Raw genomic sequence first — 22,944 nt, forward strand, 5'->3', positions numbered from 1 at the left:
AGGTTGTGTTTGTAAATTGACATATGGAAATGACATTACCGACGTTACCCTAGCTAAGTTCATACTTCACCTGATTCAAAATTTGAAATATTATTTTAATTATAAGTTATAACTAGGCACGCCTATTTTTCGCTAATATTCTATCTATTTCATTTTGTTGAATTTTGTACAGATGGTATGTTGCAATAATGATGTAATGTTACAAATAATGATAAATTATTATTAAAAAGTAAGTAATAAAATAAATGCCAACTTCACACATGTATATTTTTTCTTGTTGGTAGCAATTGCTGTCAGTAAAAACAACCTGTAAACATGCTGTAAACTGTAAACCTAAACAGTTTTTGTATTGTCCAAAGTTTTGTGTAAACAATGCTAAACAAATAGTTTTTTGTTACCGTATTATTAAAGAAAACTTACTTAGTTATATTAGTTAGTGAAGTAGTTAAAACTTTGTGGTTTCACACAAGTAAGTTTGGAATTATAAAAAATAAGTCTTTAACCTCACTAATAAAATCAATATGCTCATTTTAGCACAAAATGAACAAAGTTAAAGCCTCTCCGGTACCTGCGGTGCCCACTGATCAGAATTCATTAGCGTGGAAGATATTCAACGCTTTTGTATCAGATGGACAAATTACGGTGACGGAGAATGAGCTTCGAGATTACGCAGTGAATGAGTTAAAGCTCTCAGACTGTGCCAGAGATAAAATGCCACCAGAGTTTATGGAACATTTACCAGTGATACTGGTAGCCTTCATGAATATGTGGTCAGGGTGGCACTTTAAAGGAGAGTTCTTGGCTGGAAAGTTCCAGAAAGAGCACTATTTCCAGAGGTTTCAGAAGTTTATGATACATAAGTTGACGAGCATGTTGCGTGGCCAGTTTGCTAATGCGATGAAAGCAAATGCAATGAAGAGTTTAGGAGACACACCTCAAGCAGATAAGATTCCAAATGGGAAGAAAGAACCGGAATTTTCATCATATGCTATTTCTATTAATTGTCCTGCACATTTGTTGAATACACTTGTGTTTTCAAATGTTGGGGGTGAGTATTTTACGTAAACAGAATAATAGTGCTAAAGATATACCTAGAATTATTCGCGTTTTCCATCTTTAATTTAAATGTTCATGAGTTTATAAAATTTTGCTTTGGTGTCTCTGTTTTTTTAGTAAAGTAGGCACTGAAGTTCAAATTTAAAATAATTGAACATTCAGGTGTTCGACTGAAAAAGTCATCAAGTTGATCTTGATTTTTTTGTAAATATTCTATTGATCAAATCAAGAACGGTTCATCTTATTTTCTCGAAAATGTAAGCCGTTTTACAGGCCACAGAATTTAGAATGTTTGAAATTTTGCAAGAAAAATATTCTATTTTGATAGTAGTGTCCAAAAAATTGCGCGGACGTTCAAGACATGACCATTTGTTTACGTTTTGAATGTAACCCAAAATGATTATTATAAATTAGCTCAATTAATTCGTTAGTCCTTTCCTCTGTTTGAAGGAGAAAAATGGATCAAATTTCATTTTCTTTTAACATAAATGCATTCTTTTTGTTGTGGCGCCGCTGATTCTATTATCTGTACATGCTTAATAGTCGAATTCTTTCGAAGTATAGACATACACAATCGAAGTTAAGGTGGCTCCGCAAGTGTATTGTTTTGTTTCACTGCCGTTAGATGTCTCTGTCCGCAGTGACGTCACACAATGCTGTACTCTAAAAAATAAGACAGCTACAGCCCTGGTTTCGAACAAAAAACAAAATTAATTTAAAAAATATAAAAATCTAAATAAAAACTAACTACTCTGAATTTTTCTACAAAAAAAATAATTGCGACAATTTATTATAGATTATATTTTTTCAAACGTACTCTCGCACACAAAAGTATTGTCGGTAGCCAGCAGCGAGGAGTATTAGGGTTCTGTTCTGTTATGATGATATACCGGGTGTCCCAGCGTACTTGTTCCACTCAAATATCTCAGTTATTTAAATTACAAAAAATTGAAATTTGGGATGTCGGAAATGACATCAATTTTATTTTTTTAATACAAAAGGGTTTAACTTTTTAGTACATTAAATAGTGCTCTTTTTTGTATTTTCAACGATATATCATATGATACGATGTTATTTATTTTAATGTTTTAAAGCGTCCTTAAAATACAAAAAAAAAGAAATTTAAAACGATCAAAATTGACACAGGATGCCTATCCAACCATATTTCCGAATCAACCGTCCTATATGTCAACAAATTTACCTCCAAAGAGGAAGAACCCAGAACAGTTACAATTAGTGACAGCGAAACAAATAAGATATTCATCGGACACTTTAATATGGGCTGCAAGGTTGTATTTTACATAATTATAAATTTTTTACCTTTCCTCACCCAAAATATTTGCAAAAATAATTGTTAAAATTAGGACCTACAAATTCAGGTTTAAAGACAAGAGTATATAAATTATTTGAGAGAGAAGTTAAAACATTTACCAACTAACGAAAGATTGGTTAATTTATTGATAGACGAAGTATATGTGAACGTCAATTACAGAGGTGGCAAAATTGAAGGATTTTGTTGTGGTCAAAGTGAGCATGAGCCTCAACTACTAATAATAAGAATAAAGATGTTTTGGGGTTTTTTCCAGTTTCTAATAAAAAATTTTCCTGTATACATACGTTAAAAAAAATATACTTCAGGTGCTAACTGACACTAATTACGAAGTGGTATCTATATGCAGTGACGATCTTAGTGTAAATCGAAAAATGTTTGAAATTTTTGGGGACGACAAACTTCAAATAAGTTTCATCAATCCCTATAAAAACCAGCCAGTTTTAAATTTATTTGATCCTGTTCATTTATTTAAAAATCTGCGGAATAATTGGTTAAATCAAAAAGATCTAAATCAAACTTTTGCGATGTTAATTGTACATTTACCGAAGAGAAGGGTTGCGTCTCACTATCATTTTTAAAGAATCTCTATCAAGGGGAAGAAAATTCTGTTGTAAAATTAACTCCATCGTTAAGTCGAAAAGTTATATTTGGGCAATTCCACCGTTACGTATGCTAAAATCGTACGAGACTCTGCAAAGTTTTTTTATTTTAAACTGTCCTCATAAGTGCTTTTACACTTTAATTTTTTAACGTAATCGTAGAGATTTGTTTTCTGTTTTTTCTTAATAATTTGATATTACTAAAGTCATATTTAATTTAGTCAAAATTTAATTAAAAGTTTGCGTTACTTATGCGAAACCTTTGAACCTGCCTTTTCTGGAATTGATAAATTTTCTCCATTTTATATGGAATTGTGAATTATCATACAAAAACAGTTATATTGATAAAAAATTTAATTTTCGGGTTTTCAAAAACCGAGAAGAAGTTTAATTTTGATTATGTCTGAAAAGAGAAAAAATTGCGTTACTTACACGATGTCATCGTTTCTTACGCGAACTTGTGAATATTAGCTGTCACGGAAGTAAGAAAAATTGCAAATTCGTGTTTTAAATAAAAGAAACAGTTGGTCGAAGGTTGTTTAGACAGAACTTGCCTCGCCCATGAAGTACAATGAAACATTTCCAGCATTTTCGAAAATTATAAAATTTGATTTTGCAAATTTTATTTTTTTATGAAAACCTCTATAAGTTGAAATAAACAAATGTATGTAATGTTAAAGTAAGTAAAAGGATTAAGTGCTAAAAGAAAAAATATTCAAACTTACCGAATTTACAATTTATTTACTTGATGACATTACCATCATTTGAAATTTCCATTTGTTTGTTTTTATTTTAGCTTTTCTCGCTTTTCTGCTTTTATTTTCATGGTATCTTAACTTTTTTTAGCGCAATGTCTTTTTTCTTTGTGCAGCTTATGTTTGCCGTATATTCCTGCTGATATTTTCGGTTGGTTGATTTTAGGTATTCTGAGTCTCTTTAATTTTTGTCGGTGGATTCTTACTCTTTCAGTGGATGTTAAAGACATTTTGATTAACACAGCAAAATTAAATTACTGGTAGATTGACGGCTGTTAAGATTAATTATTTAATTTCAAAGCTAAGCCACCCAAAGAAAATTATCCCGTTTCGCGTAAGTAACGATGCGATTTTTAATAATAATCGCAAGGAAATTTCAATAAAAGAATAATGAAAATAGAGAGCGAGAACGAGAAAAAGAGATAATGTAAGCTGATTTGCAATTATTTTTAATATTTCCGAATAACATGAAAAGTAGTCCCTTATCGTTACTTACACCAATTATCACATATATCAGAAGAAATAAGTGTACTTAATATTTTTTTAAAGATGATTTTGGGATAAGTATTTATTGTACATTATTGTCTATAAAGGTGTACTCTTTACGACGGTGCGCTATATTGTATGTAAATCAAGATATTTACTTTGATTCTACCAATTTTAAAGAAGATATAATATCTATCATTTCTTTGAACAATTTTATTATTCCTCATTAACAAGAAATTTTTATTGCGGGTCTTATGGTATTGTAAAAGCAAATATATGCCAGTAAAATTTAAAGTTTTTAGAAAACAATGTGCTGAGGTTGACATTTTCGTGGAATTGCCCATTTCCAACTTCTGTGGAGAGGCCTTTGTTTCAAACTTTTTGATGAGAAAAATATTGTAGCGCTAAAAATTAAATTTGGGAGAAATATTGTAGCTGTTTAGGAAACTATCAATTTTTTGCAGCTAATTTCAGACTGGTGGAAAATTGTTAACTGCAGTCCCCCTTTTAAAGCAACACGTTTTCGAGATCCACGATATGAAGCTATTAAAAAAATTGACGATGATAACTTAATTTTTTTAGAAAATTTTGTAAGGTGGATAAATCTTTGGGATCTATTAGAAATTTCAGGAATGGAAAAAATCTAGAAATGGAAAACTTTCGTCACAAACTCAAGTGGTCATAGTACATACGAATAAAACATTAATAGATTTGGCAAAATATTTGCTTAATAATATGAATTTTGATTATGTTTTATTAAGTAGATTTCAAACCGATAATTTGGAAAGTCGTTTCTGTCAATACAGGTTGATGAGCGGTGGTAATCATCACATTTCTGTTACTCAGATACTGGAATCTGAAGGTAAATTGAAAATGTTATCGCTTCTCAAACTGAAATCTACTGCTCATGGGAATTTGAGATTAAAGATTTTTTAGAAGATGTTTTAATTGAATTGACCCTTTTCCTGTAAGCAAAGTGAGTAGACATTATATAAATTCCAATGACACAGAGTGAGACAACATCGCGCAGGCGAAGTCAGGTTTTTGGAGCGCCAAGTTTAAATTAACCAATGAGCGACAGATTACGCATGTGTAGCCGGTTGCATTCTGTCAAAGCGGTTTGTTGTCACAGGCCTTTGCTTTGCTGCCGGAGTGCCGGATACAATTTCCAACGTGGTTTTGAAGATGCGTGCGCACGAAAAGTCACTATGGAAGTTTTACGATCTTACAGGAAAAGGGTCAATAACGTTGAATCTATTACTGAGAATGAGATAGAGGTGCTTAATTATATTAGCGGGTTAAAAATACCCCAACAATATGTACGTTGTTGATATTATATCTGAAATGTTAAAGTTCTTATTAAAAAAAAAAATAAATTTCGAAAAAGAATTTCCCAAATGTGAAAATCAATAGATTTTATTATATCGAGTTTCATCTGAATTGTTGACTTGTAAGAACATTAGTTCAGGAGAATGTGGCCACTCTACATACAGTTTAATTAGTAAATGTTTAAAAAAATTTACAAATATTGTTTTAAATAATTATTGTAAAATAACGCAAAATAAAAATCAAGTTAGAAACACTTCCACGAGCAAAAAAATTACAAAACATAGTGGAGGTAGTGCTTAAATTGTACACCTTTTGTATTTTGAAGTGTACTATTACATTTTATTGTTTGTTGATTTATAATAAAATAGGTTAATTACACTGACTTTTCATTTATTTAGGTTTATTTGTTATTTTTTTGTGGATATTTTAATTGTTTCTTGAACTTATAAAGACTGCATTTCACCGTCGGTTTGCTTGATATGTATATTGTACGGCTTCGGTTAATCCTATCACATTCTACCCTAATTCTTTGCTTAAGGTCTTCTAAGTCTCTTAGAGGTTGCTGATACACTCTATCTTTTAAATAGCTCCACAAAAAAAAAAAAAAAATAGAGAGGTGTTGGATTCGGAGATCTGGCAAGCCACCGAATTGCTTCATTTTGGCCAATCCATCTATGGGGAAATGTATTTGAAATAATCTGTTATTATTCGCCCGTTATGTGGTGGTGCACCATCTCGTCAGAAATACCTTCTTTCTCTCACCACGAGTGGAACATCTTCTAATAACACAGGAAGTTCGTTTACAGAAATTCCAAATAAATTTGCAAATTTAGATTTCCTTCGTAAAATTTAGGCTCGATAATTTGACTATTGATTATTCCACACCAAACGTTGCTTGATGTCCTAAATGTGTTTAAAATTAGTTTTTCTTAGCCAGTGAGGATTTTCTGAAGCCTAGTAATGTCAATTATGTCGATTCACAATTCCATTATTATTAAAACGAGTTTCATCTGACCATAAAATATTGCCCATGATACCCTCTTCACGTGCCTCCGTTAGCCAAGCAATAAAAGCCAATCTTCTTTTAAAATCAGGTGGTACACAAGCTTGATGTAAATGAATTTTGTAATCATGATATTTAGCCGTTTTTTAAATTCTTTGTATAGAAGGATTTTGAAATATTCGTTTTTTCGCGTATTTGCCTAATGGAAATATGAGGATCTACATTAACCCTCCCCAAGTACGGTATGTTCTTCATCTGTTGTCGTTTTTCGTAAAAAGACTGTGCGTTTCTTTTTCAAAGATTCAGATTGGTTGTTCTCTTCGGAAATCTTTCTTCGTATAATGTTCTTGATTGTCGTCTATTTCACCTACACTTTCCGTGAATAAGTATCGTATCTAACGTTTCGGCATTGCTGAACCTTTGGTTTTCCATTTTTTGACACTACATTATTTTATTTATTTTAATCTACAAGTGACAAGCCAGAACACGAAAATACGAGGAAACGTTGCTTGAGAAACGCTTCTAGATGAATACTGTTATACCGAGTCATATATTATTGAAAAAAGAAAAAAATGCCTTCTTTTATAGTACTACAAACTGTGCTCCTTTAGCTTTAGGGAAAAAAGTTGATGTTATTTCCAGTGAAACTGAAGCTAATACGATGCCAATAGTCTACTCATTTAATAGATTGTATTACATACTGAGCATGCCTAAGTACAAATTTTGATGTTTTAATTGAGATATTTGAGTGGAACAGGTACGCTGGGACACCCAGTATATAGTGTGCTGCCGAAGCTACTGCGAAATATTATCAGATATTTCGAAAATAATTGATGTGCAACAAAGTATTAATATGAAGTTCATGAAGAAGAAAATAAACGATAAAAAAATTGGTTCAGGGTTATTTCCGCAGAACTTCCCTCGATCCCAAAGTACAGTCGAACAAATACAACTTCGAAAAATTATAAAATTTAATTTTGAGAATTTTATTTTTACGATGATTCCTGTGAGCTAAAATTAATGTGTGTGGATTGTTAAAGTACAAGTAAAGAATCATCATATGCATATGTTTCTATTGAGTTTTCCGTATAAAATTTTTTTGATGGCATCATCAACATTTTATCAAGGACACAAATCAATTTGAATTATATCCTCAAATTTTCGGGAAAATGGGATAAGTAATGAAATGAAACATGTCGCCTCAGTCATTAATTCTAAAAATGTATTTGCACGATATTACTAACATACATGTAAAATTTGACAACAAACGGGTTGGTAGTTTCGGAGATTATTTGTCTAATAAAAATCATCACAGACAGACGACAGATAGACGGAAACGGAAAACCTATTTTCGTACTCTAGGGGTCATGAAACGTCGCGAAAACATAAACGTAGCCAGTCGCCTGATGGACTCGATTACAATACTTCTTAACTTACGCTCGGGAAGTAAAAGATCATAAATAACAATTAAATAACTGGGAAGATATTTCGTCAATTAAAACGACCGAAACGATGTTAATTTTTAGTAATTTCATTCTTAGGTTTCGTCTTGTGCCATTTTTAATTCGTCAATATTAGTGAGCTTATTCGAGTGCTTATTTATCAAGTAATAAATTTATTAAATACAGATTCAATTTTATAAAAAAAAACAACAATCTAGTGTATGCTTTAAAATATTTGTTCAAAAATTTCTCGTTTAAAATTAAACATTTTTTGTTATAAATTTACCATACGTCATATTGTAACCATTTCCACTAAAGTCAATGCTTTAGTTTGTTGAATACATGCCATATATTATACGAGCCCTAACAACTAAATATTGGGACACAGACAATTTCTCAAAAAAATCCGGTAGATATTTTTGATATCATTCAATTCGTTTGGGCTAAATGCAAATTATGCATGGGCATCTATTTTGGCAGAGAGTGAGGTATTTTGCAAATTAATAAATTTTCTTAGAGCGCAAAAATTGTCACCTAACTAAAAAATGTGCAATTTTTGCTGACATTTAAATGTTGGGACACCCGAGAAAATTTGCTAAGTATACTATCGAAATACAAACGTAGTAGCTGATAAATGCTGCCATTATTATAGGGATCGTAGCATTTCATGCTAGTGTTGGTTTTATTTAGAAAAAAATAGTTAGCGGCGGGCTAGTTTTAGTAAAAGTTCTGAAAATAATAATTTCTCAGTACCTCAAGGGAAAATCGCTAAGAAAAAGTGAAGATTTGTTCCAAATAGCTTAGTCGTCGATGGTAAATGTCGTAAAATATTACGCAGACAGAGGTACCATCGGAATAAAAGGTAAAATTCCCCGTAGGCCACCACTTGTGAAGCCGCGTGAACAACGACAACTGATGAAAATTTATAAAAGTGGACGCCGGACTACTTCAAGAGAAATTACTACTTGCTGGAATAGCGATAACCAACTAAATTTTTCAAGACAATATTGTCGCGAATGCATACACAAATCAGGCCTTGGTTTTTACATTGTAAATCTTAAATAAAGCTATCTTTGATGGACTCTATTATTTATTTATATTATTTTAGGCTAAAGTAAAACCACAATTAAAAACTGCCCACAAGAAAAATCGGTTAATATGACCAAAATAAAAATTGGAGAAAAGTACTATATAACGCTGAGTCCAAATTTGATGCCTGGGTGAGATAATAGTCGAAAAAGAGTTATTGAAATAAAAAAGGAATTTTAATATGGATTATCTCAAACAAAGAGTCAAGTTTGCAAGCGGAAAAATGGTTTGGGGGTGCATGTCTATTAACGGAATTTAAAGACCAGTTAACAACGTTCATGGAAGGGAAATTACAAATTCAAACAAATATCAAGAGACTTTGTAAAAAAATATTAACAACTACTGAACCAGTCTATCCTGTTGATATTTATATTTTTCAACAGGATGATGCTTCAAGTTACACACCTACAACACTTATTACAAAGAATAATAATATAAATGTTTGCCCTGATCATCGAATAGCCCAGAACCTAATCTAGTAGAGACGGTATGGCGTGAAATAAAAAAATATTTACGAAATCATCCATCACAAGCGATTGTCAATCTTCAACGGGAAATTTAGCGAGTGTAGGATATGGTAACAACTCCTGTGTATTGTAGAAAATTGGTTGAAAGTATGATGGCAAGAATTCCTGCAGTTATTAAGGCAAAAGGAGATATGACCAGTTACTGAATTTGCTGTGTCCCAATATTTATGTGTCACAAAATGTTACGTTGTTTTAGAGTTTTATGTCACTGTTTGAGTTAGAAATCAGTTTTTGTTGTGCTGTAAACATTAACAGTTTTGCAAAACGAATTAATTTTAAAATTTTAGTCATCTAAAATAAATTACATTTTTGTTAAAAAGTTTGGTGATTTTTTTATAAAAATTTTTTGGTGTCCCAATATTTAGTTGTTAGGGCTCGTATACCCAATGCACTGCATCATTCAAGCACAGTCGAACAATTTTAGAAAAAATTCTTGTTACAAGCATTCTGAAAATGTATTCTGAATGGTTATTTTGTGCTGAATAACTATCTAATAAGACATTATGCCTACGTCGTCAAAACAATTTTTTTTGGAGATTGTTCGTCGATAGTTCCAGTTAACTGCCCATTCACAATGGACATAAGGCATAAGAACGAGCGCATATCATAATTTACGTTTTTGGTTTGTGTCTGGCTTATGCTTATGTACGTTCACAGTGGACAGAGTGAACTCTCAACTCTGTAAGAATTGTTAAACTGCGCAAACGCAGAACAGAATAACTGCCGGCTAAGCATAGAGGTGTGAAGTGCCAAGTGCCAACTGTCAAAGGGAATTCAATAGCAACATTCAAAAGTCCCTAGATTTTAACATAATTTTGACATAATTTGTGCACAAAGTTGAACTTATTTCAACTTTGTATACGCACACAAGGATTACATAAAACGTTCATAAGCATAAGAATAACGTTCGTCCATTGTGAACAGGGGTATACGTTTTCCATCGTTTCAACTTTATGTATTTATACAAGCTTTATGTAGGTACTTGTTATGCCTTATGTCCATTGTGAATGGGCAGTAAACGTGTACTATTGCATAATGGGAATAATTATCTAATACTGCCGACTGCATACTCCATACAAACTGCAGAAACATATGAGAATATTCAACACTTGATGTTAAACTGTATTAACGACAAAAAGTTTGAGTGCAATTTGATAGGCGATTTAAAAATTGTAGCTTTAGTAACTGGCTTCCAATCTGGATATACCAAGCATATGTGCTTCTTATGCAAGTGAAATACAAGAGAGAAAGCATTTCAACATCTGAAAACAATATTTCCTAAGCTTTCTGCTACTAACATAAATCAAGGTAAAAACTAAAATATTACAGTGAATTTCACTTTTCATTTTATGTACGTCCTCTATATTTAGGAATTTTCATTAGGCCTGAAATTCAAATGAAGGATCAAATGTTCTACGCCTATTTGAATGATATGGAAAAATTTATTTGGGAATCAATTAGCTTAGTGATCAGTGAATTTTTAGGAAACAAACGTTCCACAAATTATGTTTCGTTGAAGTTTCTTTGCTGATAATCTTTTCATCGAAAAATCAAGAGAGTCGAAGAAAGATTTAAGAGAAAGGCCCAAGTATCCATTATTTCCGAATACATGAGGCTTTTATAAAGAGTTAGATCCTTTTACATATGCTAGGCAGGTTAAATATTCGTAGACGTAATTAAATCTCTGTCGACAGAAATCTGTGGAACATTTTTTTAGTGTTTCTTGCGCGTTTTTCTATGTAAAATTAGAATTCACTTCATTTTTTGTAATTGTTCACCGGACGACAATAAAAATTTGAATAATTTTTTTTTGACGACATGGGTATATTATCTCTTTTAAGAGTTGTTCAGCACAAAATTACCTTCCCGACCATGTTTAGAAAACATATGTAACAAAAACACTGTTCTACTGTGTTATTGCAATATGATCTTCTACGTTGTTCAAGGCGAAAATTAAAATTTTCAACAACTCTGTTAAATGTCAATTGTTGTTGATGACTTTTTCAGTTGAACACCCATTGTATGCAGGTGTGGCGACGGAAGATTATGCGATGCTTGTTAATTATGAAACAAACATTTTTTTGACGCAGTCTGAGAAAACTTACTTGGAGTTACAATTTTTTTTTTCATATATGGGGTGTTTCATTGAAAAGGAATTCATAGAGTAGTATTTTTTTAACATAACGTTGTATATATTTTTACAGATTTAGTTCTTCAAAGGTTTTTTATCAACGGTTCTATACATATTTCAGCATTTTGATGCAAAAAATGGTCATATTTAAAAATTGTCAACTCCGCTATGTGTATCGAAAAATGGAGATAGAATTTTACATGCGATTTTTTAGCTACCTTTCGTTTACACACGCATAAAAACTTGAAGAGGGTTCTACCTTATGTATGCAATATTGTATTTTATAACATTGTTGAGCTAATCTCAAAGTAAATTTCGTTGGTGAGCAGTTTTTAACTGATTAGCGGAAAACGTGCAGATTTTTTATGAAATTCCTTTAAAAAAATCCTACATAATTTTAGACAATTGATTTGTTTGCAATGTTAAGGAATTGGTAACACCTCTGCGAAATTTCTTCCGAGAGTTAAATGCTATCAACCAAAAGTCAACTAGAAATAGAATATTTTTCTTTTTGTTTTTACAAAATTGTCGCAGTTTTTCAATACAATAAAATAATCGTAATACAAGGATTTGTTACTCTTTTATAAAACTATTAGCTATGAACCATGAACGCTGAAAATGACAAACTTTGTTTTGTTGCAGACGATGTAATCATGAAACAGCATCTTGGAGTAAAATGGTTAGATCTATCCCCTGTTCAACTCGTAAACTGGCCTCATATTGAAATAACGTTCCGCACACAAGACATATACTTCGTACGACGACAAGCTACAGAGTTCGTGCGATATTTAAATTTTTTACCACACGAAACCAATAAACATTCGGACTCCATTATTGAACATGCAGAAGCTTATGGACATCAGGAGTGCTATAGCTACGATTTTTTGGAAAAATACGTCAGAGTTTACCTCGAAGCATTAAAGACAGCCCCAGTAGTAAGTAATTATAAAAGTTTGATTGTTTCAAATTATGTGTGTTTTCCTAGGTGACTCCTGCCAAGTTATATGAGGTGCAAACTATTTTGGTTCAGTTCCTTGAAGACGTGAAGTATATGGACGTGAATAAGAGTATGGCGACAAGTACGGTAGTTATATTTAGACTGTCGCGAGTGCCGTTCATCAGAAATAAGAAACTGGTAAAGTCTGCTGATGGGGATGAAGCGAGAGTAGGTTACTGTGAAGTGATAACTCCAAAAATCCAACTACTATTAGTGTACTGCAAAGCTAAACAGAAAGACACACCTACACTTGCTTTTGAATATACTGACCAAATTAAGAATCCTGCAGAACACAGCCAAATTAAAGTAGTACCTCAAATAACATACAAGTGCACCTTTTGCAAAGTGGAGTACGTTGACTCAAATTCAAGAGACTTAATGATACAGCATTTGAAGCTGCAGCATAAAATGGAACAACATGTTCGTTGCACTCATTGTAAGAAGCAGTTTGAAGTTTTAGCTTTAGCGGCATGTCGCTGGAGACACAAATGCGTGCCCACCAGTGTCTGGTCACCTCCAGCTGCAGTAAACAAATAAATATATTTTTTGTATCAAACTTTAATTTTTGACAAATAATTACAACAAGTCTTAAATATAATGAGCTAGAACTGTCGTCGCGAGAAAATTGTAGGAACCCATGGTCTTGGCTTTGCCTCTTGTTCTTTCTTCGCAGCACCTTGTGCTTCAAGAAGCTCCATCAATTTTTTATGCTTTTCTCTAAAGGCGTCAATAGGATCGTCGTATTTGCTATAGTAATGAAGCACCTCTCTTACGTCTTCAATGTTGTTGTCGACGATGGTTTTCAAGAAAAGTGACAAATCCACCAGCGATAGATCTTCATCACTGCCTTCCCATCGTTTTATTTTTAGGAGGTTCTCGGGATGAAATTGAACGTTGTGCGCATTCCAGTCAACTACAATAACTTTACTTAAGTCGCGGTTAAGCTTATCGAGACTCTTGACATGGTGTCCGCCTGTAAAATGGGTAGCGTCCCGTACTAACTTGTATGCTATGATATTCTTCGGATCCATGGCTTCAATTAACGGAAAAACAGTCATGCCTTGCTCGGCGGTGTAGATAACGATTTCATAGTGTCCATGTAAAGAGTCAAGGAAATATTCTAAACCTGGTCGTTTCTTGAAACGCCACCCAGTGTTGTAAGTCCAATCTGGGTGCACCAAGACGTCCGTCAATTCCAAAACGAGTGTGTATTTTGGCTGCAAGTAAGGGTATTGGAGCGGATCTGGTAAAAGCTTGTCTCTTGAAGGCTCTTTGATTAAGCGTCTATAATTATCTAATTCTCTGTACGTTCGTATTAAATACTGCCGCCACAGTGAAATATTCGACAGATCGTCTTCAATAACATTACCGTTCTTGTCTCGTTCTGGCGCCCCCAGGACAAAAATTAAATAAGTTCCTAGGCACGTGAAAGACACTCCAAAGAACATTAGGGTCAGTTTCATCGTTCTCCATGATGCTTCTCGCTGTTTTTTCGCTTCTTCTTCCTCTGAGGGACCCTTGTCGATTGTTTCTTTAGCTATGAGGTTACCAAGTGGTGACTGAACAGGCTTCTTTTTTGCTTCTTCTACCAAATTTCTACTTTGAATTACAACTACGGGTAACTTAAACAACACTCGGGGTCCATTCCTGGTGAGAATAAGCGAAGATTTTTGTCTAAATAAGTTACTGAAGACTTGAAAAGTTCTAAAAGTAGATCTGTACATTTTTAGGTTAGGTCGGATACATTTGACAACTGTCAAATTCGCCGATTCACATGGCAAGCATTCAGCGCAGCTGCAGCAGCATTTACAAGAATTTATACTGATTCATAATCCACCCTTCGAGACATGAATATTTCCTGTACTTCGTCAATTTTGTTCGAATTATTTAATAAATTTTGTTATGCGGCAAATCAATCAATACCGGTCTTTTTAGGTTGGCAGCACCTCCCGAATTAAAAGCCCCGCGAACTTTGAAGAAACACGCTTTCGTTGCGATTAAACGGTCTGAAAGTAACAATATTAATATGAACCTTCTAATGCACCCTTCCTTAGGCAATTCCGAGCTGACTTGTTGTTATTACGGTGATCACTCACCTGTTTTAATCTAAAGGAGGCATAATTCACGGCGAAAGGGTGCGAATATTCTTCGGTTGCATTCTTTTCAAATATATGAAGCTAATATTTTTTTAAAAAACTCATAAAGCGACCGACGAACCGTTCAAATTTATCATAAACTTATTCTGGTGAACATTCCAATAGCGCGCTGGCGAGGTGAGATGCAATATGTAAAATAATCCACCGGAAGACAGAGACGGACTGTAAAGAGGGTGCCGCAAGTGTGGAGCGAACAGAATAATTTACTGCCGGATGGGAGAACGGAGAATTGATAACAGATTCTCAAGAAATATAACAAAAAACCTGCACGGAATTTATTATCGGCCTTACAATTCTTACATTTTAACACGAAAAGCCGCATTTGGGGCTTTGGGGGGTGTTTCGTTCATTACAGTGACGTGTCGGATTGAGTTGGCGAGATGTCACAAATCAACATCGAGAATGTTTTTAATTTGAGGAAACCAGTGGGAGCATTACTGTTTACTAAATCATTCTTAAATCTAGAGTAAAAAAAATGTTTTTCTACGTTTAATGTTAAAAATAGGTAGCTATACCGATATTTAGTATTCTTGTAGGTTCAATATAAATATTGTATAGAGATACATGGGCAGGTAGAGCCACATACATTATCAAACAGTAAAGTCCAGAAAGTAAGTAGGTATACCTACTGAACAAGTCCTAGCTCTGGGTGTTTGTATAGGTCCGGTTTACTGTAATTGGGGTTCGGCCTGTTGAAAACCTAATTAATAAAATAAAAAAAAAATCTGTCTAATAAAATCGCCAACAATCAGACGAGATAATTTATGACTGACATACGGAAACGATGAGGGACCTGTTTGTCCATATTCAAAGAGCTGTGACAGAAGTAAAAAAAGCTAGTGAAGCTTAATTTAATTTTATTAGTTTCTAAAAGGGTAAACATAATTTACACAGTTTATTTTGCCATAAATGGTTTTAAACTAAACTTCCCTAAAAAAAAGTGGTCCCAAGTTATTTACGATTCACAGGGGACCTTTCAATTTATATTCATCTAGTGTGCAGTGTTTAATAAAAAAATTATACACTTGAGCCATTTTATGACCACTTTAAATGGACCCGTTCATGCATTTTTTAAGGAAATGCTGAAATTGTTTGCGTTCTGAGATAGGAGGTACTCTGAAGAAAAGTGCCAGCTTTCTTGTCATACCATTTACAAGCCTAAAAATCTGCAACTGTGGTAATGTTGTCATATATCAGAAACCTTGTTCTAAAACTAAATAGTGGAATCGTCATCTTTGTGCCGTACAGGTGGTTGCCGACCGAATTTTGTACTTTCTAAAATAAATTTTCAAAATTTTCTAATTAAAATAAATATAGATAGAGTCAACCCCTTAGTAATGTAGTTCGCGAGTTACATAAAATGGCATTCCTTTTTCTGGTGTTATAATTTGTAACATTTCCTTAACATTTTCCCAGGATCTTTTTAAATAAACTTAGATCATTTTTTTTTATGGTTGTTTTCAGATTTCTGGTGCAACCAGATGTTAAGTAGCAGAATATTTCTTCTCAACAGTTGGCCTTTCCTATCTTTTACAATATATGATCTAGGTTCATTACATTTTTTACAATTTTTGCCGACTTCCATTTACCCCCCTTTTGTAAGGTAACATTTTATTTGTCCACAAAATTAGGTTTAGCTTTTGTAGTCCTGTACTCCTGTCATAGTAATATTTTGTCTGTTGTTGTTTGGTGTGTAATTTTTTGATTACATTATTTGGATCAGTTGTGTTTAATTCTAATGTATGTTGAGGAACTGGCAGCTTGCTTTTGATGTTTCGATTAAAAACTAATTCTGCAGGAGATAGACCTACACCAACAAATTTTGTCGATCTGTAAGACAAATTACTTTTAAAAAGTAATTTGGCTATTTTTACTACACTTTCTTCAAAGCCATTACTTCTAGGATAATGTGGACCAGTTGTTGTTATTTTAAACCCATATTCATTCGAAAATTTTCTGAAACTATAAGAAAAATATGGAATATTATCAGCTATCAGTAAATTCGTATCCCAAAGTAAGCAACAAATTTTGTAAACTGGGGGAGTCCGAATTGGGCACATGACGTGAAAAAGATAGGAGTTGCGCCCTTTTACCGCTCGGAAAATGTCCGAATTGCGCCTACTACCTGAATGCTCCTTTACCGCGTTGTTAGACCCTACAATGCAGGTAAAAATTACTCTCCAGTGGAAAATCCAGTGTTTTGTGACGTCAGTATAAGATATTTCAATTACCTAAATATAAATGAACACAGAAATGAACTCTAAAAATCAGAGACTTTAAATACATGTATTAAAGTCTCTGCTAAAAATAAATTGACGAATGCATAGTTTTACTGAGGTGCCATTCTTATAGTAATATTACTGCATACCTACCTAAAATGTACATGTAAAATGTATATTCAGTTCAGTCAGTAGATAAATTGTGTTAACGTGCTATGGTTTACAGAATCAAATTTTCCTCAATCTGATTGTAAATTCGTGCACCTATTTGTATATAATCTACTGTTGTTTCCTCGTATCAGGTGGGTCTATAGTGAAAAATTTTGAGGAGCAACAACAAATGCTTGCAAATTATTCCACGCGAAATATAATAATCCTAATTCATTTAGTTTTTCTCATTCTAATAGTAACTATTACCTATAGCCCCTAGAAATACATGTATTTCTAGGGGCTATAGGTGTGATAATATTTCCAGGTAGCGGGCGCAACTCCGAACATTCACCTACAGTAGAATGTGCGCAATTCGGACTTTTTGAGCTCGAAAATTCAGGTAGCGAGCGCAACTCGGATACATCCGAATTTTGCTGCCCTTCTGCTACTAAAATTACAAAACAACTACTTCTATTACAAAGGTTTTAGATATTGAAATTGCCCAGCAGTTACCGGATGCAATAAGACAACTTCTTCTAAACTGGATCTTACCAGTTTATCTGACTTGACCAGAAGGGCATATGCTTTTTTTTGTAGAAGCTTTTGCATAACCATGTTTACAGAATGTCCTGTTATTCTAACTCAATTGCCTTTTAACATTGGTAACAGGTCTATAGGTTCTAGTCATTATCAACTTTTTTATCTGCCCACCTCAAGAATCGATATTAAAAAATTTAGCCTGTTGTTCAATCTTCGTTCTATAGGCAATGACATTAATCATGTTGTGGATCTTTTTAACTCGTCGCTCAAATGTGTTAAATCGTTTTGCAATTGATTTTGTTTTTATTTTGAGTTTTTTTGTGGTTTATTAATCAGCAGTCTCGTCATGGGAGCACTGTCATATAGGAGTGGTGTAACGTGCTTTTACTGCTGTTTTTACTCTTTACTTGCTTCAATTTAGCATTCTTTAATTAGAATGTTTTTTTTTCTGTTGGATTCTTAGTGTGACAATAAGACATTTTGTATGTTACCGTTGTCATGCAATTAATAATAATAATATTACTAATAATAACAATTTTCACGCAGTTAAAAAGACCATTACGCTTTGGAAGGGAAGTTTGAGGCGTCCAAATTGGAAAATTTGTTCTATCTGCAAAATTTGTCAAGTACTTTCTTCTGTAAAGTCTTTTCTTATGTATTTTTAAAGTTATATTTTAATCAAGAAGATTTTGTAAATATTTTATAGCTCAAGATTTTAAAGATAAAATTCCATTTAAAATTATAAGGAGAAACAATTAATGAAAAAAATATCAAAAGATTCAAAATTTAATATCCACTGATCCACTGAAAAACAATGCAATGATAGAACAAGAAAACAAACAAGTCAATAACTAATTTCTGGGAGGATTACCTATAGGTAAAGTATTTCTAAAGATATTTGGAAACAGAATTAAGTACTTTTATTGCACTCTCAGCGGGATATCAATGCCTCTGCCATAAATTAAAAAACATACATTTTATAAGAATACTAGCTGACTATGTGAATTTCGTTTCACCTACAATTTAATTTTGAATCTCCAAAACCGAATGCTATGAAATCTTGCAGATATTTTAAACTTATGATAAGCATAATAAATTTTGTTTCAAAATATATTTATTTATCCCCTCCAAAAAAATTGATGACGTCAGCTCAAAAGTTTGCCGAATAAATCCTCTCTAAAATGTACAAAATATGATGAGTCTGTACTTATGATTTATCATTCCATCCAGATGCGTGAATTTATTTAATTGATTCAGGAATTACAAAATCGAAAAGCATGGTAAATTTTTGATCAAAATGTATTTAGTCATCCCCCCCTAAAAAATTGATGACGTCACCCCAAAATTTTGCTGAATATGTCCTATCTCAAATATACAAAATATGATGAGTCTGTACTTGTGATTTATCATTCCATTCATATTTTTTAGATTTGTTTAACAGGTGACTCAAAAAAATTAATGAATTAGTCAATTTATTTTATTATTTATTGATTAAATCAGGAAGAGTTCACTATATTTTCCCAAAAATTTGGAGGTACGCTGTTATTATTAGTATTACATTGCACCAACCCAGTTTGATAGACACAAAATTTTGTAAAGGAAAAACTCGTTTGAAACATAGGCGTAGCACGATTATTTACATTTACTTTAACATTACAGACGTGCATTTGTTTTCTTGCGATGACTAGGTTCCGTGGATGTGGTATATACAAGTTATAATCAACCAGTTGTGAATTACACCATCAAAAATTAAAATAAAATCCAATGTTTTATGTAATAAACGGAAGTCGAAGCAATTAAAAAGTCTGGGTGACCATCGGTATTGTTTGCAGTTTCTCTGTTTGACTCTCACGTGTACAGCTCAACAAGTGTTACCGCTTGTTGTCTTAAATTAAGAATGCTTATACATAAATGATTTTGAGTCGTCTCTGCCAACACACGCGGTATACGTGAGTAAACTGTTTCGTTATTTTATTGATTATAAATTAATATTCAAGACGACCCAATTCATTTTCCAGAAAATTTGGGAATACAGTACTTGCATTTTTAGTATTACACTACATCTATCCAAACTGATATACGTGTCCTTGCAAAAATGTTGATGACATCATCGCATTTTTTTTTTAAATTCCCCCGCTACAAAAATGTAATAAGAAAAAAAACATAATAGGCATGCAGTCATGTTTCGGACAGCGAGGGAAGTACTGTTTAAACGCTTTAGACCAATTTTTTTTCTTAATAAATTATATTTATCATAGAAAGATACATAGGTATAAATATTCACAGAGCAAGTAAATACTGTAGAAAAAACATTTGCTGACGCAGTTTTAGTTAGTTTTAGTGGGTTTAAGTTTAACCTGTTGATTGTTGCACTCAGATATTAAAATCTAAATATAGTTGTAGTAATTTAAAAAAATCGCTCCGAACTTGTCTGTAAGAACGTGAACAATAATGTGGGGACACTGTGTACCAACTACATAAAAGTTGATAGTAAAGCCAACTACAATTCAATTTATTTTCGGAAAAACGATATATATATATCTAGAACCGAGTCTAGTGTAAATTTTGAGCGATCCATCTCAACTTATTATTTAGTGTAGGTTTCGCTCGATGAAAACTTTCATATGTAGAGAAAAAAAGAATTTTCTTACGTGTGGCATATAGAAAATTTTATTGGCATTAATTTTGACAATATACAAATGTTAAGTATATTTAGTGAGTTTTATATTTATTGGGGATTTTTTAAGTAGTTGTTACAACAAAATAAATATTTTGGAATGAGTAGCCATTCCCAATTATATTGATCATTACTATAGAGATTTCCTTACACTAAGGGCCGGTTGCATAAACGCAAATCAAAGTTAATCTCTGATTAACTCCATAGTAACGATTGTTATTATCATAGTTACAATTGTTCTTAATCAGAGATTAAATTTGATTTGCGTTTATGCAACCGGCCCTAAGATTCGGATCTACAACAACTAAAAGCAAGGTGGAACATATTTAAAGGTTATTACGCACAATTTTATACCACTTAACGAAATCTCTCCCAAATTATAATGATATACAATTATGTTGGTAATATAAAAGAACGCAGGTTTCCATAATGCTTCTGTGTATCGACATATTGTATTTTATATTCAACAGGGCGAATCCAAATTACGGACCATATTCTTGGCTTTATTCAGATATTGTTAAATTTTGGAGCCCTTATTTTACTCTTGTTTGTATTCCATGTGTATCCACCATTTTATGATATTAATAATAATTAATATTAGGGAGCAGAATAAATACTCTATATTGCATGGCTCATTGCCCGTAATTATGGAAACTGTTTTTGTTTTGCATTTTTGGTCAAGCTAGGCAGTGTGTATGGAAGCACCTACCTAGTGAGGGTCAATTTTGAATCGTACTTTAAGCATGATGTGTGATGTTGCAAGTGAGTTTTTCATAGTTTTTTTTGTGATGATGTCTTCGACATGTTAACAAGGGCACATATATTACTTTGGATTTGGTAATTATAATAATAATGTACACTGTACAACAAATTTTCGAGAAAATGAGGTGAGTCGTTCTTGATTTGATTAATAAAATCAATAATTTTTTGAGTCACCCTGTATATGTGGTTCTAAAAAATATGAATCGACTTATTTAGCAAAATATGGAAATGAAGTCATGTCGTTTGCAAGAGTTCAGACTGTTCAGAGCATTCAGTTTTGCAATTTTTTTGTTAAATTGTAAAATGTAAGTAGTTGATAAAATTTTAATTTTCACCGTCGTGTACGAAAGCAGAGAAAAAAGAATTGCCAGCCTGTCGCAGTAGTCTCCCCTCTGCGTGCTCCGAGACCACGTGATGTAATTATCCAATCAAATCAATGTTAATGTTACTGATTCAGATGCTACTTGATTAAGCTTTGGAAGGAGGCTTGGAAGTTGGGGCGTTTCTGTTAATTCCGCGAATATTAATTTATCTCGAGAGTTATAAAATGTCGCTTGGAACTGGAGCCATTATGTTGACAAATTATTGCCGGCGAAACAATCAGGAACAGAAATCATTCATTGCGTCAACACTCGAGTGGGAAACAAGAGAGGGCCCAGTCACAATAGAACGTGATTTGAAAGTCTTTACAATTTATTTTAATCACTTTGGAAGTTTGTTTTAAGTTAAGAATTAATCACTTAGCTGGCGATTAATCAAATTTTTGATTCGTTCGGAGTATGAAGCCTTTTTCCTGACAATCACTGATGAGTTGGGTCTTCGTAAAATAAGGGCCTGTCTGATTATGACAGAACAGCTATTAATTCTGGTACTAGTAGTAAGTTTGTAAGTGTCTAAAATTGTCTCTGAAGTTCCGCTAGAAATACGAGACAACTAGGCTTAAGTTTTAATTAATTTAGTTCAGAATTTATCTTGCTCTGCGAAATCCCTTGAATTGTGTATAGGGTCCCAGACAGCAAAATATTAATATTTGCCGTCTTTTCGGGCACAGGTGAATAGAAGAGCGTCTACCTGCTGTAGCAATTTTGCTCGGTTCAGTTGGTACAATGCAGGACAAATTATTGCCAGATGAAACCTGGTTGGGGAAGTTTTTAATTCGTCGTTCCAGGGCTGCCAATATGAATATCTAGAGCGCACATTTCACCCAACAATGGGGATTACTTGTGAAAGTATCAAGCGGCCTGTATATTCCACCGAAAAGTGAATATGGTTATTGATTCCGATAAAACTTGAACAGGGATTGTAACAATGCGGATGGTGAATACGTATTACAAGAAAATGGGAGAGAAGGAATAAGGAGAAAAATGAGATCGTCGCGTGTCGTATCTTCCATTAAATTATTTCACCTCCAAAACGTGCCGTGTGCATAATGATTTGGTAATTGAAGGAGCTCGTCATATGCTCAGAACCGAGGCAGCTCGGTGTTTTAAGGAACGGAAACATAAATCATGTAACTACAAATATAATACGAGACATAAATCATTCGCAACATTCAATTATTTACTTACAGGATCGGATTAACATGAGCTGCCGCTGTGGGCCCAAATTATTTTGTCCCCTCTTCCTTCTATATTTTTTCAGCCGTTCAAAGAGTATGCTCAAAAATGTTGAACCTTATGAGACATAACTAAAA

General features: G+C 33.1%; 2 protein-coding genes across 2 annotated transcripts; one reads left to right on the plus strand and one right to left on the minus strand.

Annotated features, from left to right (window-relative positions):
* The first annotated feature begins 294 nt into the window (after positions 1 to 294).
* Positions 295 to 13,303, plus strand: LOC135123648 (uncharacterized). The gene is made up of 4 exons (XM_064048485.1): positions 295 to 469; positions 535 to 1,048; positions 12,393 to 12,685; positions 12,736 to 13,303. The coding sequence occupies exons 2-4, from the start codon at positions 541 to 543 to the stop codon at positions 13,282 to 13,284; spliced, it is 1,350 nt and encodes a 449-aa protein (XP_063904555.1). The 5' UTR covers positions 295 to 469; positions 535 to 540; the 3' UTR covers positions 13,285 to 13,303.
* Positions 13,288 to 14,597, minus strand: Ttm50 (tiny tim 50). The gene has a single exon (XM_064048486.1). It carries the CDS (start codon positions 14,469 to 14,471, stop codon positions 13,350 to 13,352), a length of 1,122 nt encoding a protein of 373 aa, XP_063904556.1. The 5' UTR covers positions 14,472 to 14,597; the 3' UTR covers positions 13,288 to 13,349.
* Between the last annotated feature and the right edge of the window lie 8,347 nt (positions 14,598 to 22,944).

Source organism: Zophobas morio, unplaced genomic scaffold, assembly GCF_036711695.1.
Source record: "Zophobas morio isolate AGI-343-1 ecotype UQ-CSIRO unplaced genomic scaffold, CSIRO_AGI_Zmor_V1 ptg000006l, whole genome shotgun sequence".
In the NCBI taxonomy this organism is placed as follows: domain Eukaryota; kingdom Metazoa; phylum Arthropoda; class Insecta; order Coleoptera; family Tenebrionidae; genus Zophobas; species Zophobas morio.

Bases quoted from the DNA above. Each gene is read 5' to 3' on its own strand.
- LOC135123648 (XM_064048485.1), top strand. From the start codon at position 541: ATGAACAAAGTTAAAGCCTCTCCGGTACCTGCGGTGCCCACTGATCAG. The intron at 1,049-12,392 runs GTGAGTATTTTA...GTTTTGTTGCAG, and splicing joins TGTGTTTTCAAATGTTGGGG to ACGATGTAATCATGAAACAG. The intron at 12,686-12,735 runs GTAAGTAATTAT...GTGTTTTCCTAG, and splicing joins CATTAAAGACAGCCCCAGTA to GTGACTCCTGCCAAGTTATA.
- Ttm50 (XM_064048486.1), bottom strand. From the start codon at position 14,471: ATGTACAGATCTACTTTTAGAACTTTTCAAGTCTTCAGTAACTTATTT.